Source organism: Ichthyophthirius multifiliis (genome assembly GCF_000220395.1).
Source record: "Ichthyophthirius multifiliis unplaced genomic scaffold scaff_1120509250879, whole genome shotgun sequence".
Taxonomy (NCBI): Eukaryota; Ciliophora; class Oligohymenophorea; order Hymenostomatida; genus Ichthyophthirius; species Ichthyophthirius multifiliis.
Window position 1 is genome coordinate 70,850 of NW_004086411.1, and position 26,381 is coordinate 97,230.

The following is a 26,381-nucleotide window of genomic DNA, read 5'->3' on the forward strand; positions in this document are numbered from 1 at the left end:
TCTTTTATGTTTTTTTTTTTTTTTTTCAATATGAAATTAAATATTAAGTATCATCTTTAACAAATATATTATATATTTTTTTAGAAAGTACTTTTCCTAATTTCTTTTCTACTTTGCCTTTTTATCCTTTATAAATTATATTAACTAGTAATTTTTCTCTTAATTTTTCTTCTAAAAAATAAAAAAAACATGAAAAAAATTATTATTATTTATATAAATAATTCTCAAAAAAAAAAAAATACCTTATAATTCTAAATAAGCATTCATTAATTTTTTATAACTATTATATATTTTAGCTATCCCTACAGCTTTTTTTTCACTTATTTAATTAATTGACATTAGCATTTTTATCCAAATTTATTCATAAAATCCATTTAAACCTTTAAAAATAAATAAAAAAAAAGAAATAAATATATATATATATATATATATATATATATATATATATATATATATATTTTTATTTACCTTCTGCTGTAGCTAATTCTAGATTTTCTTTTGTTTTAGTATCGTACATTCCTAATTATTTTTTATATTTTGATTTAATAATGGACTAAACACATTAATTTAAATACTCTTAACTTTCTTTATAACCATAAGTAATTTTCTAGTCTATATCATATAAAATTCCTAATTAACATAACCAATCTTATAAATCACTATCTGTTGCAATATTTTCTTATTCTGAATCGATAAAAATTTTTTTTAAAAAACCATTTTTTTATTCTTCATTTGTCATTTATAAAATTTAATTTTGCAATTATAATGAAATAAACATGTCTTTAATGTCTTCTAAAAGTAGTACATTTTTACAATTTTATTCTTTTTTTTTAACTATTTAGTTAGTTAATTCTTCCAAGGTATTATATTGACTAAATTATTATCTGTTATAGTATAATATATTTAATTTTAATGTTTATTCTATAATTTCTTCATATTCTTTTTAATTTTTCTCAATTTATTATTCTTCATTAAGGCCATATTTTTAAAATATATCACTTAATGCTTTTGATTGTTAGCTTTTATCACTACATTTTTTTGTTTTTTGATCTTTTTTTCTTTTTATGGTGTAAAATTTTAATTAGTTATACTCTAAGTAAGGCATTTTTTATACTTCTATATCGGTTTCAAGGCATTAGTTATAGAAATCTTGAAATTATTGAAGAATATTAAAGTTTTCACCAAATTGTAAAAGAATGTCTTCTGTTTTTCCTGAATTTATAGATATTTTCATTTTTTACTTTTTCTTTTTTTTATTTTTTAAACAGTATTTTTTTTATTTTATAAAATTTGGAATGTATTTTTTTTATTTTATAAAATTTGGAAGGTATTTTTTTTATTTTTTGAATTCAAAATTAAAAAAGTGTGCTTTTTTTTAATTTCAAAAAATATGTATATGATATTATTTATAAAATAAAAAATTAGTATATTAAAAATTTATATGTTATTATTTTTTAAATTTAAAAATAAAACATTTTCAAAATAAAAGCTTATTTTATTTTCTTTGTATAATTGGGGAATTTCAGATATATAAACTATTAGCTTTTAATCTTTAACATTATTTAAATTCACTAATGTAAATTGAAACTCTTTCTTTTAAATTTTAGTAATCATCTATTTTTTAAGAAGGGTTAGTAATATAAATATTCATATTATCTAGCCAATTATGTAATCTTTGTTTAAATTAGTTATTTTTTATATATTTCTATTAAAATTATGTTTTAAATTAATTTAAATAATTGAATAATATTAAGAATTTAAATTTAATAGAAGATTGTTTTTATTTAATTTCAAATAATGAAAATTTATAAATAGATAATTTTAGGAAAAAATAAAAAAAAATTGCTTAAAAATATTGTGGAAAAAAATTTGCATTATTTATATATAAATATATATATATATATGTATATATATATATATTATATATATATATATTATATATTATTTATTATTTAAAATTAAAATTTTAATTTATTTTCATATATATTTTAATTTTATATGTTATATTAATTTTTATATGCTTATTTAAATATATAAATAATGTAATTTAATATTATGTTAATTATTTTTTTATAAAAATCATAAATTAATATATATATAAATATTATATATTTTTTTGAGATATTATATATGTAAATTCTATAAAAAAAAGTAATTATATTTTATTTTTTTATAAAAAAATGTCAATTATCATGAAATTTTGATAGAGATTTTTAAATATATGAATTATCATTACTATTAACTTCAGTTTTCTTATTTTCACCTCCTTCATAGCTTTCATTTTCTCTTTTTAGTTATTTTATTTGAGCATTTAATTTGTAATTTTCACTATTTAATTTATTAATGAGTTTTAATATTCTGGCATATATTTTATCAGGTTCAAATTTTTCATTTACAGATTCAGGTAAATATTTTCTTTATAAAATATTAGCTGAAACAATAATTTTTCTTAAATATTCTTATAATTTATCAGCAGTGGAAATTTTTACAATTCCTTCCATTGTTTTAAGCATTTCTATTGGATCTCTAATTTCAGCTTGTGGACCATTATCTTTTTTTCCTAGAGGATAAACCTTTTAAATATAAAAGATATATAAAAATTTAATAAATATTTATTTATTTTTAATTACTTCTTTACTTTATGAATGCCATTTAATAAAAACTTATTATAATTTTTTTTATAAAAGCATATAATTAATTTTATATTCTTCAGCATCTCTTAATTCCATTTCTTTTTCTTTTAATTTTTCTAAATTTAATTTCATTAATTTATCTCTAGTAGTATCATTTTATCTAAATTAATCAATTTATTTATCAAATTTTTCCTTTATTTATTATTTTTCTATTTCTATCATAATATTTTTTTCTTCTAATTCAGTTATTTTTTTATTCAATTCCAAACATAAATTCTCTAACTTTTCGTATTTATTTATAAATTATTTAGAATCTAGTTCAGGAAATTTAGAATGTAATAAAAGATATTAGGGAATAAATTTCTCTAATTCAGATGAGTCTTTCTTTAAAACATTAAATTAAGTGTTTATTTAATCTATATCTTTTTTGAAACATGAGTTTTTCCAGTTTTAGTTTTCGTTCTAAGTTTAAAGTTCAACTATGGTATCTTTTAATTATTCGGATTCTTTTCTTAAAATTTCATTTTCTCTTAATAATTTTTCAACTTCAGAAATCATTTCACCAGCCTATTAATTTATATATGTTTAATAAAATATATAAATAAATAAATATATATATATATATATATATATATATATATATATATAAATATTATATTTTTACTGATTTCTAAATTTCATTCTGTGCATTTTCAATTATTTTTTATTTAACTTTTAAATTTAACATTTCATTTAAAGTTTTAAATGATTTTTCTTTAATTTCTTATATAGCTTTTTTCCTTGGATGCATACTAGCTTATTCTTATGAAGACTTAACCAAAACTCCTATAATTTTTTCAGGTTTAAAATTTTTTTGGTGTTCATTTAGGCCTTTTCGTAATTTTTACGAAGTATTTTTTGATTAAAAAATTTCTTTTATAGATCTTTGTTAATCTTCGGTTTATGGTTCTAATTTAGTATATAAATAATTTCCTTTTTTATCAAAAACCATTCGATGATATTTTCGTTTGAATTCTAAATATTCTTCTTCAGATATTTTCATTTCTTTATCCATTAAATCTTCAAAAGCATATTCGGCTAAAGAATTAGTTATTCGAATATTATTTGAATTATTTACATTATTAGGGTTTATTCTATTAATATTACTATTATTATTTAAATTTTTATTATTATATACATTATTATTATTATCATTATTTATTTTTTAAAATTCAGAAAAACAATTTTTTTAACTGTCTTTTTTCAACTTTTATATTGATCGAGGACTAACACATGTTACTTTTGTAAATTTTTCCCTTAAATTTTATTATTTTTGTGTTAACGAATCATGTATTAAACTATTTTAAATTGCAGTTTATGGCCTAGTTGAATGAGATAAATTTTTTTACACTTTAAGATATATTTATTTTTAAATTATTATCCATTTTTTTTATTAAAAATGCTGTTTTTTTTTATATATATATATATATTAAAAAATAAGAAACTGTTTATTTGAAAAATTCTTTATTTTTTTCTTAATTCAAACAAAAAAAAATACTTTTTTTATATATGTTTTGATAAAATTTATCAAAAAATATATATTATATTATAAAATAAATATATAAAAATTTAAGAAAAATACAATTAAAAAAAAAGATTATCTTTATATTTAAAAACAATTATAAAATAATTGTATATCTTTGTAAATAATAAATAATAAAAAATTTTATATATAAGATATGTAATTAATATTACTATTATTATAATTATTATTATAATTATTATTATTATTATTATTATTATTATTATTATTAATAATAATAAATAAGTTCATTTTCTTTTATTTTTACAAATAATATAAAATTATTAAAAATATTCAATATTAATAAAAAAAACTAAATCTATACATTCAATATAAAAAAATTAAATAAAATTTTTTTTAATATATTTTTTGAGTTTATATATTATTATCATTTAAACCTACTTAAATAAGATTATTTATCTAATACTTTTTCTATATTTTAACTTTCTTTTTATAAATACTATTGTTTTTTCTAATTTATTTCATAAACTCTGGCTTCTTTCATTTAAACTTCCCTTTATTTTACTTTTTAAAAACAATTTTCACTACCTCCCATTAAAAAAGAATCTTCGAATTCATCCATGTCATCTTTAGGACCATTTAAATTTCTATTAAGACCTCTCTTTTTTTCCAAAATAGCTTCCTTGCCAATTTTTTTAGGTATTAGTTCATCCAACAATTCTTAGTTTTTTCTAGCCTCTTATTTTTTATGAATTTTCTATAGATCTATTTATTATTCTTAATCATATTTAAGTTCATTTTTAGTTTTATTAAAATTTATGTCCATTTATTCAATAGGTTTTTTAAAAATTTCTTAGTGAATTTTATCGTCTTTGGAAAAATCATATTCTTAAAATTAATCTTAAATTTGAATTTTCCATTTATCTTTTTAACTCAATAAATTTCCATATTTTTAAAGTAGTTTATCCTAATCATAAAATATAGATTTTAACTTTTTTTTATTCCATTTTTTAACAAATTTGGCAAAATATTTATATGCTTTATTTGTTGAAATATCTTCAAAATTTTTTTTTTTCTTTTTTTTTAACCATATTGAAAATGTTTTATTCATTCGAAAATAATCGTCAATTTTGTCTAACTTTTACATTCTTGTATTGTTTCAAAAATATTTTATTTATATATAATATTAAATATTATAATTTAATATAAATAATTTATTTATTTATCTTAATAAATTTTTAATTGAAATTTATTAAATAATATGAGTTAAAATATAAAAGAGTATAAATTTTAATTTATTATAAGTCTTTAAAAAATTATTTTAGCAATTTCTTTTCCTTGTTAAATATAAGTTTTGTGGAAAAGAGGTTTTTTATTTATAATTATAAATAATACAAATTTAATTTTAGGAACTAAAAAACTTGAAAGTCAACCATCTAATTTAGAAAATGGAATTGTTAATTTTAATGAAAAATTAAATTTATAAACAAATTTATATTTAGATGTTGAGAAATAGTATTATATGGAAAAAAAAGTATTAATAATTTATTAAATAAAATCTATAATAAAATATAATAAAGACAACTTTTACTATAGTTATAAATAGTACAAAAGGTTAAAAAGTTGCAGGATAATGTTCATTAGATTTAGCTTCATATGCAAATAATTTTTTAAAAGAAAAGCAAGAATAATTAAAATTATAAAAATGTCCAGATAAAAATGCTTTTTTTGAATTTTTTATGTAAATTTAATTAATTGGTTAAGTAGATTTTGACGCTATGAGGTTTTTTTTTTATTATTATTTTTAAATTAATAAAATTAAATATAAATTAGTGTATAATCTTCGGCTATATAATAAGGAAATTATTAAGGTTAAATATTTGAGAATAATTTAAATACAGAATAGGAAGTTAATATTTAGATGAGAGATATTAAAAATTTAAAAGAATAAAAAAGTGAAGGAGATGAAGAAATAAAAAAATAAAAAAAGAAAATTAAATTTTGCTTGATAAATGCTAAAAATATGAATTAAATATTAAAAAAATAAATGAAGAAAATTTGAAATTAAAAAAATAAATTTTTAATTATTAAAAAGAAAAAGAATAAGAAAAATAAAATTCAGAAAAAGAAAATTTTTAGTAAAATAAAGAAGAAGAAATTAAATTATTAAAAATACATTTGGAATAAATTTAAAAAGAAAATGAAGAAATTTCAATATAAATGCAATAATTAGAAGATTAAGAAAGAAATAACCTTTAAAATTATGAACAAACTATAAATTAATATGTTGAAAAAGCGCAAGAAGATGAAGAGAATATTGAAAATTTGTATAAATAATATAAAATTCTAAATGTAAATATAAAAATATATATATATATATATATATAATAATATATATATAGATATATCTTATATTAAATAATAATAATAAAAAGGACGAATTAACATTAAAATAAAATCTAATATTAGATCTAAATAAAGAATTAAAAAAATAAGAAAAATCTTTATAAAAAATGGATGATATGAAAAAAACTATTGATTTTTTATAATAAGAACTTGTAAAATCAAAATAAAAATTAGGAGAAATATATAATAAAACGATATAAATTGGAGGACCTTAACTTTTAGAAAAAATAACAGTTTGAATTTGTTTAAATATTAAGAAATCAAAAATTATATATAAATTATTTTAAATAAATATTTATTTATTAATAAATTTTTTTTTTTGAAAAATGAAAATATTTAATATTTCTATATTAAAATTTAATTATAATAAAAAATATATATAGAAAATTAGAAAATTAATAATTTTTTAAAAATTATAATAAGATAATATATATTAAAAAAAATATGGAAAAATATCACTATTATTTAAAATTTATGAAATATGTTAAACAAAATTATTTATTATATATGTATTTTTTAATTTTAAAATATTAATATATAAAATAAAATAAAACAAAAATCTATATAAAAATATCTTTTAATGTTTATTCATTTACTAAAAATTATAATAAAAATAATAATTAAAAAAATATTAAAATAAATAATAATTAAAAAAATAATCGATATGTAAAGCGACTTATAGCCCAGTGCGACTTATATGTCTTTTAAGATTGATATATATATATAAATATTTATATATAAATAAATAAATAATATATATATATATATATATATATTTAAATATATTTTTATAAATATTTGAAGGTTTTTGTGTTTAATATTTTATTATTAAATTAAAAAGTTAAGCAAAATTTATTTTAAATATTACACACTAATAATCACAATATCTATTTATTTAAAAACAGATTTAATGTCTCATAAAAATTAATAATTATATTAAATTAGAAAATAACTATTAAATCAGTTAAGTTGGTAATGATTAATTAAAGCTTTCTTTTACCCTATTCATGGTTGTTTTACCCAAATCAAACATCTTCGGTATATCCACCTTATATTCATTTCATAAAAAGGAAAGGGTTTATTCTGTACACTTTAATTATCCAGCTCAAATAAGATTTTATTGTCTAAACACTACAGTTGTGTACTACCTGGATGGTTATAACGGTCTTCCCTTTCAAAGTTTAAATTTGCAATATTTTAAGAAGTCATAGTAACATAAGAGGGGATCAAATAATTAATTTCCCCTATATTTTAAAAGAGACAGATTATGATACTTCGATGAGAATAACTTATAAATAAAATAAGTTGAAAGAGATGGAGCCGATAATAAATTATGATATTTAGTATTATATTTATAATAAAATAAAATGGTTCTATTATATTTTATTTTTTAAATATACAATATATATTTACATATATTTTTTTTTTTTTAATATATATATATATATTCAAACAAAAAAATATTTTAAGAAAATATCATAAATTTTATAATTTTCTTTTCATATGTCATTAATTATTTTACTTGAGTATATATTTTTTCTTATTTAGTCAATTTAAAATAATATTATTATCTTTTTTTTATGAATTTTTCATTGTATTAACTAAATAATAACAAGTTTCATAAGAAATATGATATTTTTCGGAAATATCTTTATATGATTAACCTTATTAAATTTCTTTAAAAAGTTAAAATTTATATTCATCGCTGTATTTAGTAGGTCTTAAATTATCTTGATTTCCGTTATTTTAATTACTATCTTTCTCTTTATTATTTTTTAATTGATATTTTTATGAATGTAATAAATAATATGCAGTTCCATAATTAATTCCATATTTTTTACATAATTTTCTATATGAAATATTATCTTTTTAAGCCTCTTAGATTAATTTTTTGCGTAAACTATTTGAATATTTCTTCCTTCTTACCTTCCTATTTGTATTTTGTTGATTTTCTGTTTATTTTTCATCTGATTCTATTGTATTTGATACTTAATTTTAGGAAAAATATTCTTATTCGTCATTCGATACGGATTCTATTTTCATTGATTCTTCTTTTTTTTGAAAAGAAGTCAAATCATAATTTATATCGGATACTATTTTAGTTAGAAATTTATATTCTTTTGTTATAAAATCCCATGAGGATCTTCTTTCATTTTAATCTGTTAACAAATATTGAATTTTTTATAAGGAAAATGTTATTTATGTGGCTTTTTATTCAAATTTCTGAATGTTTATGTTTTAGTTTTCTTTATTTTTAATTAAATTCATTTTTTTTATTATATTTGTAAAATAATTTTTATTATAACAAAGTTATATTTTTATATATATATATATATATATTAAATTTTAAATGTTATTTAAATTAATTATTTTAAAAAGTGTAAGGTTAATAATATATTCAGTTAAATAATATATTTATAATTTTTTTTTTTAATTTAATTTTAAATTATTTAATTTAATATAAATAAGGAAATTTTAAATTATTAAATTGAAAATTTTTATTTAAATGAAATTATTTTTTTATTCCAGATTTTTTCTTTTTATTTTTGTTATTAAATTAATTAATTTAATTTAAAAACAACAAATACAGAAAAAATTTAAACTTATGATTGTTTAAAAATTTAATATTTAGAATTTTATAATATAATATTACAATATTTATATTTATTTTTATATTTTCTTTGCTTATTTTGATAAATAAATATTATTTGAAGAATTTTGTAGAATTTTATTAATAATTTTAATTTTTTTAAAAAAAATAGATATACATTTAATATCATATTAAATAATATTTTGAATATTTAAAGATTTTTTAAAAATAACTTTTTTTAATAAATATAAATACGTATTTAAAAAAATATATATATATTTTATGTTTTTGTCATTATTTTTTTTAAAAAATTTAATGATATAAATAGATATGATAATAATAAAAAAAATAAGTTATTTTTATAATTAATTTTATAAACAAAATCATGTTTAAATTTATAGTTTTATACTATTAATTTATAATATGTATTATTTTTTATTTATAAATATATTTTATTATTAAAAATTTAAAATTAAATATTTATTTTATTAATTTTTTTACTTAAAAATAAAATTATTTAATAATTTATCATATAAAAAATATTTTTATTTAATAAAATTTGTAAAAATATTAAAAAACAATATTTATTTTTTTCTATTTTGTTTATAAATCTAAATATCATTAAATTAAATATTTTTTTTTTTTAAGAAAAATACATTATATAGATTTAAATATCATATTCTATATTTTTTTTTATAAAATAAACTAATAAATAATATATATTTAACTTAAAATATGTATTATTAGATTTTAAATTAATATTTAATATTTTATTATAATATTAATTTATCTATATATATTAATATTTATAATAATAAATTTATTTTATTAATTTAAATTAATTCAAAAAAGAATTTTTAAATTAAAATAAAATAATATAATTTAAAAATCAATATATTTAAATAATTAATAATTTAATATATTAATTATAAATTTATTTTAAAAATTATATAATAATCAAATAAAATAAAAACTAAAAACATTTAAATATTATATATATTAATAAATAAATAAAATAAAAATAAATATCTAATAAAAAAATAAAATTATATCAATTTTTATAAATATTTTTAATTTATAAATTATTATTTTATTAATAATAGAATAAAATGTATTGAAAATTAATATAATTAATTTATTTATATATTTAATAAAAATATTTTTTTTGTTTAATATTAAATATGCAATAATTCTAATTCTAATTATTATTATTATTATATTTTTTTTAAATATAATTATAAATAATTTTTTTATACTAAATATTTAATATAAAATTAATTAATTATATATTATTTACCAAAAAAAATGATTATACCTGTTAGATGTTTTACCTGTGGCAAAGTTTTTTTTTATATATAATTTTATATATGCTTAAATATTAAATATAAAAAAATAGGTTGTAGGTCATATGTGGAATGACTTTTTGTAAATGGTTAGTGAAGATAATCCAAACAAAAGAGATATGAAGTAGCAAATAAAAATAATAATAATAAATATATATGTAAAAATAATTAAGAGCAGCATTGGATGAATTATAACTAAAAAGGTATTGCTGTAGAAGAATGATTTTAACACATTGTGATTTAATTGATAAACTTTTAAATTATAATAGTATATTTTTTTTAATTGATACAATTTTAATTATTTTTTATTATAAAAATAATAGTATACAAGGGATAAAGTTGATGAAAATAAAAAAATCAAATTATAATTATAAAAAATTATATTTTATAAATGTAATTAGTGTAAAATTTGAAATGTATTAAATTTAATTTTTTTTTAAGATTTATAATCATTTATATTTTCATTTATAGAATTTTTTATTTATATATATAGATATATAGGATAATATATATATATATATATATATATTTATATTTGTTTATATATATTTATAATCATTTACATATTTGCATATAAATCAAAAATATAATTAAAATAATATATTTTAAATAATAATTTATATATTTATATTTTTAAAAAAACTAATCCCAAAAAAAAAAAACAAAAATAAAACTACATTTATAAAAATAAAATAAAATAAATATTCAAAGTACAATAAAAAATGGAATAATAAAACTAATTAAAACCTTATAATAATGAATAAATGTAATAAAAAGATGAAAAAATAATTCTTTTAGAAAATGAAATAAACAGCTTAAAAAAACAACATAGAGAAACTATAGCAAATTTTGAAAAAGAAATTGCAATTTTAAATTAAAAAGTTGAATTTTTAATATTAGAATTGGAAGAATCTAGGTAAAAAAACATCCAAAATTAGGAACTTTTTAAGCTTTTGGAAACTTCTTCTAACGATGAAAAGAAAGAAGAAGAAAAAGTAAATTTGAACGAATAATATAAGTAAGAAATTTAAGATTTAAATGAAAAAAATATGTAAAATATTTAAGATTTGAACGAAAAGCATATGTAAGAAATTTAAGATTTAAAATAAATCTATGAGAAAGATCTTAAATTATGCCAAGAATAATTCTCAGAAAAAGAAATTAATTATGAGAGGCAAATTAGGAATCTAAAAGAATAAATAAATAACTAAACTGATAAAAACGAAGAGAAATTAAATCTTATTATTTCTTAAAATGAACTTATTTTGAAGAAAAATCTCGCCCATACATAAAATATTGAAAATGAATATAAAAAATAATTGGAAAAATAAAAATAAGGTAATTGTGAATTAATAGAAAGGGTTAAGAATTTTTAGAAACAAGAAAAAGCTTAAAAATAAGAAATTTCTACTTTATAAGATCACATAAAACAACTCTAGAATTTAATTATTGAAAATAGAAATGCTTATTATAAAGAAAGGGAAATTCTTGAATTAAAAAGCAAATTAATATAAGAAGAAAATGAAGAAAAATAGAATTAAAGTTTAAAATAAACTAAGGAATTTAATGAAAAGATAGAATAAATTTTAAAAAATTAAGAAAATATAGAAAAAATGAATTTGAGTAATTTTGAAAAAGAAAAGGAGTAACTTTAAATTGATTTTTAAGCAAAAATATACAATTTAGAAAAAGAAAAAGAAAATAATTAATTTAATTATGATGAAAAAATAATAAAATTTGAATAAATAAAAGAAAATGCTAATTAATAAATTAAGGAATTAGAAAATTAAAATAATGAATTTTTATAATAAAAATAAAACTTTATTAATTAAATAGAAGATTTATAATAATAAATAGAAAATTTAAATTAAAAAAATTTTTAATTAATTTAATCTTATTAATAACTAGAATAAGAAGAATGTAAAAAAATATATATATAATAAAATATATATATATATATATATATATATATATATATTATAATATATAATATTTTTTTTTATACTTAATATATTATTATATATAATTTTATTTTAAAAAAAGAAAATTTATAAAATTAATAACAGAAAATATAGAATTTAGAAAATTAAATTAAAGAAAATGAATAACTTTATTCGAAAGAAATATAAAAAAAAGAAAAAATTTAAAAAGAACTACTAAATCAAATTAATATTAATGAATTGAATAGAAAATAAATATTCGAGTAAGTTGAAGAAGAATAAAAACGATATTTAGAACAGATTTAACTTTCAAAATAAAACTAATAATTGATTATTGAAGATTGTGAACGTTTAAAATAATAAGTTTTATATTTATAAGAAGAAAATAGATTACTATATTAATAATAAGATAACGAAATAAATAATAAGTCGATTTAGAATTCAATCATAATTAATAATTCTTTGAGAAGTAGTGAATGTAATAATAGTAATTTTAATTATTTAAATAATAGCAATTAGACTTAATTTGGAAATTTGAATATGAATTCTTTAATTGGACTTAATCAAAAATAAATAATAGAAGTTGTTGAAAACACTTACATATAAAAATTATAAGAACAATAGCATTTTTATTAAAATTAATTAGAATAATAAAATAAAGAGTTTGAAAAAATTGTAAAAAATAAACAAGAATATGTCGTATCAAGAGAAAAACTTAAATAATCATAAATTTAGTCTGATTAATAATAATAATAAAAATATTAATAGTAATTTTAAAGTTTTTAGTAATCATTTATAAATAAAAATAAAGAAAATTTAGATGAAAAGAGTAATATTCATAAAAAATAAATGAGTTAATGTAATTTCTAAAATAATATACAGGTTTAATATGTAAATAATAATTTTAATACTAATTTTAATAGTATTTATTCTATGAAAAATATATACGAAAAAAACGATTAATAAAATAATAATCTTTATAATAATAATAATTAAAATAATATACCAGAAAAGAATGATAGCTTTTTATCTAATTATAAACTTTTTTAATCAAACGTAAGTATAGATAATGATTTCTTGTTAAAAGATAACACTTTAAAATTAAATTAAAAAAAAAATTATATAAGTTTAAATGAAAATGATGAAATTGGAAATAGTAATATAAATACAAACAATAATATAAGCAATAGTATTAATTTGAATAATAATAATAATAATAATAATAATAATAATAATAATAATAATAATAATAATAACACATTTAACAATAGATATTAAAGAAGTATTACAGAAAATAAAATATTTTTTACTTAAAAATTTAATAATAACAAATAAAATTGAAAATAAATTAAATATAAATAATTTCAATTATTTTAGATTTATTTTTCTCTTTTTTTATAAATAAATAGTAATATATTTATTAATTTATTTGTTTTTTACTTATTATCTGATATGTGATTTTTTTTTATAAAGTATTAATTTTAACTTAATTTAATTTTAATTTTTTTTAATTTTAGTTTTATATTTTTTGTTTTAATATTAACGAAATATATTCATTAATATAATTAAAAAATATATATAGATATTATCTTATTTACTACAATTTAATTAATTATTTTAAATAAATTGATATTATATGATTATTTTATATTTTAATTTTATAATTTTATTTTTTTAATTATAAAATAGCTATATCTTTTTTATCATTTTTAATATAAAAAATGTTAAAAAAAATTAATTGCAAATAACTTGTTCAAATCCTAATTTGAATTACGGAATTTAATATTGTATATTTAAGTATTTTATATTATTTTTATAATAATATTATAATTTATTTAAAAAATAATTAAAATCAATTTATCCCTTGATTTTTTTAATAAAATGTAATAAAATAAAAGCTTTATATACTAATTTTTTAATGCTAATATAATCAAGTTTAATTTTGTATTTTTTCGATATCTTTATTTCAAATATAAAAAAATTGCTTACATAATTAAAATATATTTTTAATCTTTAAATTAATTAAAAATAAGGAAAATTAAAAATACTTAAAATGGAAGTTGAACTAATACAAGAATGTGATGATAGAAATAGAAAATCAAATAAAAAAGATTGAATTTTAAAGAAAAGAAATTAAGAGAAGAAAAAATTATAATAAGAAATTAATAAAGATAATAAGCTATAGAATCTAGTGAAGAATTAGAACCAATTGAATAATAAAAAGTTCCTAAAAAATAGAAAAAAACTCTATCAAAAGAAGAAAAAAAAAAAATTATGAATAAGATATGGCATAAAATATGCCTTAATCAAGATCTAAAAAAATGAAATGCTTTTAAAAATAATGAAAAAAAAAATATTATGATATCATTTATTTTTAAATTAATTATAATTTTTTATTTTTATGTAAAAAGGTTGAATTATATATTTTCTTTTATAAAAATATTTATTTTTATAAAATAATAAATAATATGCATTTCTTTATATAAAATAATAATGCTTGTAAATATTTTATTTTTAAATAATTTAAAGTACATTAACTTACAAAAACATTTTTTTAATAAAAAATTTAATTTCCTTATTTTCGTAAACATAAAATTTAAAAACACTAAATTCATTTCTTTATTATTAATTGCTTTATTACTAGTATTAATAGTTTAGGATATTCCTTGTCAATATTTAATATAAAAAGTAATTTCAATATATGCTAATTGTAAGAACTTTCATTATTTTTTGGAAAGTGCTTATTGCTTACATATTAAATATATTAAAAATATGTATATAAAATCATAATAAATATTTATAAATAAAAATATAATCATTTTTAGCTTATGTATTCAAAATTTTTTATTTTTAATTCCTTTATTTTTAAAAAATTATAAATATTGATAAAATTTTTTTTTTTCTATTAAATTATTGGGTTTTATGGGTAGTATATGAATAAAAATATTTGTTGTTGTTTATTTATTTAGCTTTAAAATTTTAAAATTTATTAATTTCGTATAAAGATTCTATTACTAAAGAAATTTTACTGCTTTCATAAAAAGTTTTAATTTTGTTCAATTATAATAGGCGGCTTTTTATCTTGAAATTTTTATATTGTAATTTTATGGATTTAATCTAGCATATTATATAAATGGGTTTATTTTGTTTTTTTTTCTTTTATTTTGTTTTATGAATAAAAATATGAAATAATAGTTTAAATTTAATGTATTTAGTCATTAGAATAGTTAAGGTTATTAAATATAAAATGAAAATGATGTTAAATTTAATTTAAAATTAAGAATAATCGTTATATTATTTTTGATAAATAAAAAATATATATAGTATTCATTTTTAGGATTATTTTTTTTTATTTGTAAATAATTATTTATTTATTTTATAGTATTTTATTTTTGGTGAATATTTATAATTTTATATTGTTTTTGTAAAATATATAAAATCTAAAAAAATAAAAAAAAATAAAAAAAAATTGTTATAATTTCGATGCAAAGGTTCTAAGAATTATGTAGTATCTATTTTAATAAGTATTTTAAAATATTATTTTATTTATTTAAAATAATTATTTATATAAAGAATTGTAACAAACATATTTTTCAGAGAAATCTTAATAATTGGACAAGAAAATATTCCTAAAGTAATATTTTTTTTTATTTTATTTTAAATAAATAATCATTAGTATTTAATAATCATAAAAAAAAGGATGCCCCAGTAATAATATGTGGAAATCATAATAATTAATTTATTGACGCATTAGTAAAAAAAATATAAAATATTCAATTATTTCTTTTTATATTTATTTTCATAATATTTTTTTTTTACTAAATAATTCTAATTTTTTAAAAAATTCAGCTTATAGGTTCTACAGCCAGTCGAAAAGTTCGTTTTATAATGGCAGCATCAGTAAAAATATTTTAATATTTTTACATAAACAAAATAAATCTTTCTTTTTATTATTTCCAAACTAGAGTATGAGACGTCTTTTACATGGCACTTTAGCTAAATTTTAAGGTTGTATACCAGTAGAAAGACCCCGTGATTTAGCCAAATTAGGAAAAGGCTAAATAATAGAGATAAAAGACAATATAATGAAAGTATAAAAAATTAAAATTTATATTTTCATTAAAAAAAAAAGGGAAAAAATACGTAATTTACATAAGAAATCAATAAAGGGACTTAAATAATTTTAAAAATAATTTAGGAATAAATAAGAGTCCAAGAAGTCATAAATGATATCGAGTTAAAATTAACATATGAAGGAGTTTTAGAATCTTTCGAAAATATAAATGAAAGTTTCAAAATATGTCCAGAAATAGATTAGTCTCGTTTATTCGGATATGTATGGAAAGCTCTGAGTAGAAAACAATGTATAGGAATATTCCCAGAAGGTGTTTCTCATGATTCTACTGATTTGTTTCCTTTAAAAGCTGGTGTATGTATTATGGCATTAGGCTCAATGTAAAAATATAGAAATAAAGTTTATATTGTACCTTGTGGTTTAAATTATTTTAAAGGACATCGTTTTAGATCAAAAGTAACAATCGAATATGGATAAGTATTTGAAGTTCCTTATGAATTAGTAGAGTTATATTAGACTAATAAAAGGGAGGCTATATCTACTTTAATAATGGAAATTGAAAGTAGGATGAGATAAGTAGTTTATACAGCAAAAAATACATCAGAAATATAGGCTATTTTATTAGCGAAAAGACTTTATGTTTAATCTTATGAATAAAAGGATAAATCTCATCTACTTTCAAAATAGTTTATGAATGGATATAGAAATATTAAATCACATCCTGAGTTTTTGTAGTTGATGGCTTAGTGTAAAAATTATAATTAAATTATGGATAGCTTCTCTTTGACAGATGAGGAAACTGTTAAAGATTTCAAAAAGGGATATTTTTTGGGAATTTTAGGAATTCTTTATTCTGTTTTTAGAATTATGATTTCTTTATTATTTGTAAAAGAAAAAAAACTAATATATTAATATATTGTTTTTTTTTTATTATTAAAAATAATTAGTCTTTCCCTGGTATTATTTCAAATGCACCTATAGGTTATTTTTTAAGGTATAAAGCTGAATAAGCAAGAGCTAAAGAAGCTTAAGGATGGCCTTCTCCATGTTTGGATGTGGTAGCATCTTATAAACTTTCCTTTGGACTTATTTTGGTACCTGTTTGGTTTTGGATTTATTATATTTTTTTGTATTTTATTTTGAAAAATTATGTATTTTCGGAAGAAGATTAATAATATTTAGTTTATTTAATTGTTGGCTTGTTTGTTTTTATATATCCATTCTATTCTTATAGTATTTTTTTTAATTTAATTAAAATTAATTATTTTAATATTTTAATATTTAATTTTAGTTGTACTTAAATTTTTTGATAGTATTAAAAAACACTTAAAATTTATAAGAGCAAGTTTTATTTTTATGACTAAAAATGTGAAATTGGAAGAGCAAGAAAATCAAATTAAAAATTAAATTAGAAAAATGATTGATTAATTTTAACAAGAATATTAATAAAACTTAAGTTAAGAAGAAAAAGTAGAAAGTAAAACAGAAAAAGCTATTTTTAAATAATTGCATAAAGTTAAAGAAATCTTTAGTTATCCTTTAAAAAGGTATATTTTTTATATTATAATAAAAAAAAAAACAATAAATTTATTATTATTTAGAATTGCATAAAAAATTTAATAGAAAATTTATTTGGATATGTATATGGATGATATTTATAAATATTTAGATAAAAAATGTTAACATTCTTTAAATAGTGAATCTGAATACGAATTAGAATCAGATTATTATTGATTAAATTATATAAAAAATAAAAATAAATATACATAAAAAAATTAAAAAAAAAATTTATTCATATGTTAGTATTATTTTTATTTTATCCATAAATTATTAATTTAAAACTAAAACTTTTAATTAAAAAAATAACCATGTATTTAATAAGAACATTATTAAAATCACATATATCTGTCAAATAAAAATATACAATTTTATAAAAGTTAAATAATAAATAAAAATATGGAAGTATTCAAGACTTTTATAATATATTTAATCCATTTATTATTTATAAGTTACGTGCTTTTTGATTATTTCTACTTAAGAGAAAAGTTATTTCCTATAACCCTACCTGTTATAAAATATATTTAATAGAACTTTTCCACCTATTATTTTATAAAATTCAACTAATTTATAGCTTTACTTATAAAACCAGACTTTTGTGCTTTATTTAGTGTATTTTATATAAGTATAACCAGCAATAAATATAAAGCTGTTAAAACATTATTATTTTAAATTTTTGGTTTATATATGCTTCTTTTCTTCAAAATATTAATGAATGATCCTCGTCCATATTTTGTTGATAATGAAATTAAATGTTATGAATGTTATGCTGATTTTGGAAATCCGTCAGGTATTTTAATTTATTAATATATATATAAAAAAATTTATTATATAATAAAAAATAGGACATGCAACATGCGTGTGGATGTTTTATGGTATTTTACTAACTGATATATATAATGATGTCAAATTTAGTAAAAACAAGTCTTTAGTAAATATTTGCAAGTATTTATTTTTGGGTATTTTCTTGTTTTTGTAAGTATCGATTGTTTTTTGTAGAATTTTTCTAGGTGTACATTCTTTTAACTAGGTTCTTTTAGGAACTGTATTTGGGATTTATATATATTTGATTTACCTCTTATAATGTAATGATTTAGTGGAACATGTATTTAACTTTTTGAGAAATACTAAAATTTCTAAAGTTAAAAAATTCATAAGATTATTTTTTGGATTTGTTTTAGCAATCTAAGTACCAGTTTTTATTTACTAATATTTAGAAAAAGATGTACCCGAACTTTGGGTGTAAAATGTATTAACTTAATGTCCTAATATGAAGGAATATAATAAGTTTTATAAAGCTTGTTTCAGGGGATGTGCGGCTATTTCATTTGGATTTGGTTGTTTATATGGTCTTATTTTATTGGATAAAACTAGAAAACTTATTTTAGAAGATTATAGAATTTAAGAAGAAAATAAAAAAACTCATAATAATATTTTAAATTTAAGTAATTTATTGAAGGCTTTTTTAGTAATGTTTATTTTTATTTTCATATTTTTGATATTTACACATGTTTACAATATTGGAAGGTTTGTGGATATGCCGGTTATTTATGATAAATATTATTCAATGGTTATAGGAGGATTTATTTCCATTTTGATAATAATTTTTATATTTCCTTTAATTTATTAAGCTGACTAAGGAAAAAAAATAAAAAAAGAATGAAAAGCATATATAATAATTATATATTTATTTGTTTTTCTATATATTAAAATAAAATCATATCTATTTTCTTTGATAAAAAAAAATTTTATTAATCAAATATTTTACAATAATAAATAAAATTATATTTAATATCTTAATATCTAATAATATATATTTTTTTTTATTTAGAAAAAACAATATTATTTTTTAATTAATATATATTTTTTTTAATTTAGGTATTATTATTATCATATCATATTTTTTTTAAATTTAATTAAATCTAAATTATATAATATAATTAATTATTAATAAATAATTTTTTCATTTTTTTAAAATTTTTATATAATATTTTTCTATCAAATATTATATTTATTACTAAAAATCTTAATAATGAAAATTACTTTTTTAAAATTAATATTTGAAATAAATATAATTCATAATTTTATATGAGTTTTTCATTATATTAGTCAAATTTAACTCTTGATTTATAAGATTATTATTTATTTAAAATCTTAAATCAGTTATAATACTTTAAAAGATATTTTTTATTTAAATTATTAAGAATCTTTAATTAAGTATAATCAAATCTAAAAATATATTCAGTTTTAATTTATTTTAGAGTTATTCTTTATTTTTATTAAAAAAAAAAAATATTTATTATATTAAATATATTATTTTTTAATTTATATTATCAAGTTTTTCATTTTTTTTAAGAACTTATTTTTATTTTTATAATTTTAAAAAATAAAAATAATTTGATATTTCTTATTCTTATTGCATTATATTATTTAATATTAAATATATATTATTAATTTCATTATTATTTTTAATATAGATCTGTATCTTATATAATTATATTTTTATTAAATTTATTATATTTTTACTTAGAAATACAATTATGAACTTTTTATTTTTTTATAATTCAATTAATTTAATTATTAAATACATTCAAAAAAAAAAACCATAACTTATAAAAATATTTAATAAATCAAAAGAATTTATTTTTTCTATTTTATTTTTTATTTTTTAATTTTAATTTTAAACATTAATTTTTTATTAAAAAAAAAATTATTTATAATAAATAAATATAAATTTTTTAATGATTGCGTTTTTTATTTAAAATATTGTGTTAAAAATTATTATAAAATACTAATATTACTTTAGCAATTTCAGTAAGTCATAATAAACTAATATATTCCGAAATTACAAGGGATTAAATTTTCTCCATCTCCTTGTCCATATAATGCATTCCTTAAAGACTTTCTAGATCTATACAAAAACCTATTATGTTTACTAGTTTCAAATTTTGAATTCACATAATATCCAAAGCTTTTTATTAACTTCTGAATAATAAACTAGATCTATATTTTAAAAATATTAAAATAAATAATAATTTTATATGCATTATTATAAATATTTTTATATGTGATTTTAAATATAAATATAATTTTATATTTATTGATTTAAATATATTTTTATATATAAATTTATATATATTTTTATAAAAATATATGAAAGTACTATTTTTAATTTTAATCACTTTTTAATATTTATTAATTAATACACCATATACTGTATTCCTATATTTGAAAAAAAAAAAAAATTTTCAACTTTTCGTTAAGGTATTAGCTTTATTATAATAAAAAATTGTAAGGGTGTTTTTTTTATATTCCACCTTTTTAATATTTTATATAATTTTTTATTATTATTATTTAATTTCTTATTATTTAAATTTACCTATTTTTGGCGTATTTTATCTCTTTTTATATGTTATAATGCATATTAAATTATTATATTTATAAGGCGGGCGAAAAATTATTTTTATTTTCATATTAAATTGCTCCAAATTCGATTAAATAATTTTATTTTAAATAAATTAATTAAAAATTTTTTAGTTTATAATAAATACTTTTAATATTTTATAAATTTCGGTTTAAACTAAATTAATATGAGTCAATTTTTGTAAATATGGAACAGATTTTATTATTATTTGATGCAATTTGGTTTTGATTTTCATTTATCTGTTTTTAACCAATTAAAATCCTAAACTTATTATAAAAACTATCAATTATTTTTTATAATTAATTTATTATTTATTAAACACATCTATGGATTATTTTGTTTATTTATTTTTAAAAAGTCAATTAACTTCAAATAAAAAAAAGACTGAAAAAAATAGTTAATGATTTACCTATTTTTTTGCTTATTGGTTTTTTTTAAAATAAAACAACAGATAAAAAATTACAAAAAGTATTTATTTATATACGCACTTTATTTATTTAATAAAGAAATGATTGTTTACATAATTTTTTTGGATTTTAAAATATTTTAGTTCTTGGTATTCAATCAATATAGTTATTTTGATTTTAATATAACTATAGTATGAAATAAATCGTAACATATAACTAATATTTTTTACAGTTTTTTATTTTTATATAAAAAAATTAGAGAAAAAATAAGTATTTTTTTTATAAAGACTAAAAATAAATTGAAACAATAAATAATACACTTACTATATATTTATTTATTTTTTTTTAAATCAAAAAAAATATTAAATTATTTAATAGTTTGCTTTTTTTCAAAAAATAAATAAACTTTCTATTGAAAATTAAGAAAAAAAAAAAAAAAATATTATTAAACAAATATATTCATTCATCATCAAATTCTTTAATTTAACTTTTTTCTTAACCTAAAGGTTTATAATCTTTAATTAAAGGATAAGTTTTATTTGATTGTAAATTTTATTAATATTTTTAAATGAATTATTTATATTCTTAACTTTTTATTAAATTCCTAGATGATTCATCATAAGGATTATAATCTTCTTTTAATTCTTCTAATTTATCTTTATTTAACATATGATATATTGCAACTTCTTATTTTTATTAAATATCTTTTGTATTTCCTTTAGCTCTAATAAAAAAAAGTGAAATAAAAAAATTAAATAAAAAAAGTACAAAAAAGTAATTAAAAAAACAAATAATCCAATTAAAATTAAAATTAGAAAATTAGAATCTTCAGGCAACAAGGAAATCCTTTTTTTAAGTGAATCTAAATTAAATCTTTCTAATATTTATATATTTTATTTTTTTATTATAAAATATTATACTTGATGCATCTGGTATTTCAGCATCAATAGGTTCGAATTTTTCATCTTTTAAATCATTTAAATTCTAAAAAGATTCTTTAAAATTCTTATATTCTTCTCCTTCTGGAGTTTTATGAATAAATTCTTAAAAGTCCATTTTTATTGTATCATCTATATTTTCTTAATATCGTTATTATTCAGGTCTTACGGACTTAAATTGTTCGTCGTCAGACTGTTTTTGCCGTTATTCATATGACATTTTTTATTCTTGACCCTCTAAACGTTTTATTTCATCAAAAGCTTCTTTAATTAAAATAAATCTCTTTTTGGCATCTGGAGAGGGGTTTTTGTCAGGATGATATTATGCTATTAAACGAAAATATGCCCTTTTTATTTCTTTGAAATCAGACTTTTTATCAACTCCTAGAAGATAATAAGGATCATATGTTGTAAATTTATATTTTTAAATATTTAAAATGGGATTTTTAAAGGTTTTTTTGAATAATTTTTATATAAACATTATTAATGGTTTTATTTTTATTTTTTTAATTTTTATATTTATTTGAGACTTTTTTATTGTGAATATTAAAATGTGTAAAATAGTAATATTGAATTTTATTTATAAAAAATATAATTTTTTTTTCAAAAATAATAAATAAAAAAAGTTATATATAATATTAAATAAGTATTATCAAAAAAAAAAAAAATTATCCTAATAAAAATAAAATAATGTATATTTTTATTAAATAATAAAATGATTTCTAATTTAAACCATTTTTTTTTATTTTAATATTTTTTTTTCATGGAATACTACTCATCTTTTAACTTTGTATAAAGTAACCAACAAAAAGTGCAATAATCCAAATATGATAAGATAATTCAGATAATCCTTAAAGATGTGGTTTTCCAATTTTTTCTAATAAATAAAGATAGTTGAATAGAATTAATTAAATTGAAATGAAAAAAATACAAATAGTCGCAAATATATAACTTGCCCAATTTTAAATAAGATAAACAAAAATCACTAAAATAACTATATGTTTTTCCACCATATAATCAATAGTTTTACAAAAATGATATGGAAATCCTTTTTAATCTTCTTGTATTTAATTATTAATGGCTTCTATTTATTTTTTTTAAATATTTTGTTGTTCTGTTTCTACTGGTTGATTTGGTTAAACTTCATTTTCATATTAAATCTAAATATTAATGTTTCCATCTTCGGATATTTATTATTGATTATTTTATTATTAATTCTTATCTTAATTTTATTATGTTTTCATCTTCTCTTTTTTTTTATTTTCAGTTTAATATTTTAAATAAATTTGCTTACATTCTTAATCATTTTTTTAAGGCAGCTATTACTTTAAAGCTTATTGTTCGGAATGACAATCTACTTTCATAACAAAAATTCTATAAACAGCAACTAAAATAGTTAAAAATGAAACAAATAACCTTAATTACAATATTTTATATACAAATAGAATAATTATATATCTAAATATTTTTAGTTTACCAGAAAAATTCTATTATCATAATAGAATGTAAATATTCTGTATCGATGTTTAAATTTAAAGAAAATTTGTTATTAGTTATTGATATATTTATTATTAAGATGACATTTTTTATTCTTATATAAATTAATATTTAAATTTTCAATAAAAGTATTTTATTATATGTTATTTTCAAATTTAAAATATTTAAAATATAATAATTATATAAAATATAATTTTATTTTTTATATTAATTTAAAATATATATAAAAATGCAAATTAAGATTATAATTAAAAAAAAATTAATACGTAATATATGAAAATAAAAATATTATATTATTTTATAATAAAACTGAAATGTATAAATAATGTAAATAAAATATATCTATATCTATATATATATATATATATATATATATATATATATATATATATATTAATATTTATATATTTAAAAAAATTTATTTATTCATTTAGGAATAATTTCGAATGTTGATTTATATTATTTACATTTATCGTGTATATTTTTAATTTTATTATACAAATCATTTATACCAAAAGGTTTTTCCAGAACATAATCAAACCCAATCTTTAAACATTCATCTTCAAAAATTTTATTTCCTCCGCATCCACTAAGGCAAATAAAAGGCACATATTTATAATATTTACTTTATTTAATTTTTGTAATACATTCAAATCCATTAAGTTAAGGCATTTAATTATCTAAAATTACCAAATCTATGTTTAAATAGTTTTAAATATATTTTATATATCCATCTTGACCATTTTCAGCCTATATTACGTTTATTTGGTGTTTTGCAAGTGTTTTTACGATTATAGTTCTTATAAATTCATCATCTTCCACTAAAAGGATGTTTTTTAGACTTTGGCTATTTTCGTTATTATTATCTAAAGATTCTGTCGTAGAAAAAGAATTAAAACACTATCTTTATGTAATAGGTTAAGTTTCTGTCTGAATTGTACTGATAAAAATACTTCCTTGATTTTTTCTCGAAAACACAGCGACTTTTCCACCTAAACTTTCCGCTATTTGTTTTGATATAAATAAGCCTAAACCATATCCTCCGTGCTTTTCTTTTATTTAAGAATTTGCTTGTTAAAAAGGACAAAATAGTCTTTTTATTTCTTATTCATCCATCCCTAAGCCAGTGTCGATTATTTCGAATTAGAGAAATCCTTTTTTAGAATTTTCGTGATCGTATATATTGGAGACGCCAATTTTATGGTTATTAAGAATAGAATAGAAATTTTCTTTATTAGAAACATTTTGTTTGAAGTTTAAAAATGTTTCCTTTTATAATTTCATTATTTAAGCTTATTTTATGTGATTAAATTATTATGTAGGCTTTAATTGTATGTCTATCTATTTTTTTAGTTTTTTATCTAATAATTTATATATGTATATATATTTTTTTTTTTCTAATAATTTATATATATATATTTTTTTAATTTTTATTATTTACAATCTAGCTTTATTTTAATATTTTATTAAAAATATAAATACTTTCGAATATTAAAAAGTCAAAGATTTATAATTTAATAATTAAAAAAAAAAAAATAGTATAATTAAAAAAGTAAAAATATTTACCTTATTTGTTAAAAAATTAGATTCTTTTAAAAATTCATCTTAAAAAGGCATAAAAGAAACAATTAATTTAATAGCGCCTTTATCAGTAAATTTAATAGAATTTCCAATAAAATTCATTAAAATTTATTAGGTTTTCTTTATATCAACTGATTAAAATTAAGGAGTACCTTATTTGACTAAAATATCAAAATCAACCTATTACTTATTTTTATTTTTAATTTAATTCTAAGTATATTTTCCAATTTCTATTAAGAATGCGTCTATATCAGTTTTTTCTTTTTATATATTTGTCTTATTCTCATTTTTTTATAAATTTAATAATCTACTGATTAAATTATTCATAAAATCCTAGCAATAATTAATATGATCAATAATTTCTCTTTATTCACTTTATAAAAGGTTAATGGAAGCTTGAATACTTGATATAGGGGATTTTAAGTCATGTAAAACTGATAAAAATTCAATATTATTTTAATCAATACT

The 26,381-nt window shown here is 15.5% G+C and overlaps 3 protein-coding genes across 3 annotated transcripts, besides 50 other annotated features; 2 read left to right on the forward strand and 1 right to left on the reverse strand. All coding sequences in view use genetic code 6, as the record gives it.

Moving 5' to 3' along the window:
- Positions 1–410: 410 nt before the first annotated feature.
- Positions 411–458: a microsatellite.
- Positions 459–1,267: 809 nt separating this feature from the next.
- Positions 1,268–1,343: a microsatellite.
- A 535-nt stretch (positions 1,344–1,878) lies between these two features.
- Positions 1,879–1,952: a microsatellite.
- Positions 1,880–1,942: a microsatellite.
- Positions 1,953–1,988: 36 nt separating the features above from the next.
- Positions 1,989–2,029: a microsatellite.
- A 154-nt stretch (positions 2,030–2,183) lies between these two features.
- Positions 2,184–5,246, reverse strand: IMG5_106430 (hypothetical protein; the record flags this gene model as incomplete). Its single annotated transcript, XM_004035029.1, has 4 exons — positions 2,184–3,200; positions 3,298–3,344; positions 4,744–4,891; positions 5,244–5,246. 4 exons carry the CDS (start codon positions 5,244–5,246, stop codon positions 2,184–2,186), a joined length of 1,215 nt encoding a protein of 404 aa, XP_004035077.1.
- Positions 3,227–3,291: a microsatellite.
- Positions 3,775–3,824: a microsatellite.
- Positions 3,797–3,831: a microsatellite.
- Positions 4,357–4,426: a microsatellite.
- Positions 5,247–5,330: 84 nt separating the features above from the next.
- Positions 5,331–5,372: a microsatellite.
- A 1,139-nt stretch (positions 5,373–6,511) lies between these two features.
- Positions 6,512–6,554: a microsatellite.
- Positions 6,512–6,556: a microsatellite.
- Positions 6,520–6,563: a microsatellite.
- A 594-nt stretch (positions 6,564–7,157) lies between these two features.
- Positions 7,158–7,221: a microsatellite.
- Positions 7,159–7,218: a microsatellite.
- Positions 7,171–7,221: a microsatellite.
- Positions 7,222–7,274: 53 nt separating this feature from the next.
- Positions 7,275–7,347: a microsatellite.
- A 2,573-nt stretch (positions 7,348–9,920) lies between these two features.
- Positions 9,921–9,987: a microsatellite.
- Positions 9,988–10,020: 33 nt separating this feature from the next.
- Positions 10,021–10,069: a microsatellite.
- Positions 10,029–10,078: a microsatellite.
- An 894-nt stretch (positions 10,079–10,972) lies between these two features.
- Positions 10,973–11,061: a microsatellite.
- Positions 10,977–11,048: a microsatellite.
- A 405-nt stretch (positions 11,062–11,466) lies between the features above and the next one.
- Positions 11,467–11,599: a microsatellite.
- Positions 11,494–11,599: a microsatellite.
- Positions 11,600–12,295: 696 nt separating this feature from the next.
- Positions 12,296–12,359: a microsatellite.
- A 63-nt stretch (positions 12,360–12,422) lies between these two features.
- Positions 12,423–12,487: a microsatellite.
- Positions 12,488–13,397: 910 nt separating this feature from the next.
- Positions 13,398–13,437: a microsatellite.
- A 197-nt stretch (positions 13,438–13,634) lies between these two features.
- Positions 13,635–13,690: a microsatellite.
- A 219-nt stretch (positions 13,691–13,909) lies between these two features.
- Positions 13,910–13,955: a microsatellite.
- Positions 13,910–13,962: a microsatellite.
- A 112-nt stretch (positions 13,963–14,074) lies between these two features.
- Positions 14,075–14,107: a microsatellite.
- Positions 14,077–14,114: a microsatellite.
- A 1,076-nt stretch (positions 14,115–15,190) lies between these two features.
- Positions 15,191–15,240: a microsatellite.
- A 332-nt stretch (positions 15,241–15,572) lies between these two features.
- Positions 15,573–15,607: a microsatellite.
- Positions 15,608–15,876: 269 nt separating this feature from the next.
- Positions 15,877–15,904: a microsatellite.
- Positions 15,905–16,402: 498 nt separating this feature from the next.
- IMG5_106440 (hypothetical protein) lies at positions 16,403–17,819 on the forward strand (the record flags this gene model as incomplete). Its single annotated transcript, XM_004035030.1, has 3 exons — positions 16,403–16,525; positions 16,567–17,394; positions 17,457–17,819. 3 exons carry the CDS (start codon positions 16,403–16,405, stop codon positions 17,817–17,819), a joined length of 1,314 nt encoding a protein of 437 aa, XP_004035078.1.
- Positions 17,820–18,456: 637 nt separating this feature from the next.
- IMG5_106450 (pap2 superfamily protein, putative) lies at positions 18,457–19,788 on the forward strand. Its single transcript, XM_004035031.1, has 2 exons — positions 18,457–18,856; positions 18,912–19,788. Exons 1-2 carry the CDS (start codon positions 18,466–18,468, stop codon positions 19,727–19,729), a joined length of 1,209 nt encoding a protein of 402 aa, XP_004035079.1. The 5' UTR covers positions 18,457–18,465; the 3' UTR covers positions 19,730–19,788.
- Positions 18,864–18,908: a microsatellite.
- A 700-nt stretch (positions 19,789–20,488) lies between the features above and the next one.
- Positions 20,489–20,541: a microsatellite.
- Positions 20,542–20,705: 164 nt separating this feature from the next.
- Positions 20,706–20,748: a microsatellite.
- Positions 20,749–21,080: 332 nt separating this feature from the next.
- Positions 21,081–21,204: a microsatellite.
- Positions 21,141–21,212: a microsatellite.
- Positions 21,150–21,212: a microsatellite.
- Positions 21,213–21,384: 172 nt separating this feature from the next.
- Positions 21,385–21,437: a microsatellite.
- Positions 21,401–21,444: a microsatellite.
- A 1,179-nt stretch (positions 21,445–22,623) lies between these two features.
- Positions 22,624–22,661: a microsatellite.
- Positions 22,628–22,684: a microsatellite.
- Positions 22,685–23,407: 723 nt separating this feature from the next.
- Positions 23,408–23,447: a microsatellite.
- Positions 23,448–24,668: 1,221 nt separating this feature from the next.
- Positions 24,669–24,740: a microsatellite.
- A 934-nt stretch (positions 24,741–25,674) lies between these two features.
- Positions 25,675–25,766: a microsatellite.
- Positions 25,686–25,757: a microsatellite.
- An 83-nt stretch (positions 25,767–25,849) lies between the features above and the next one.
- Positions 25,850–25,893: a microsatellite.
- Positions 25,894–26,381: the final 488 nt, after the last annotated feature.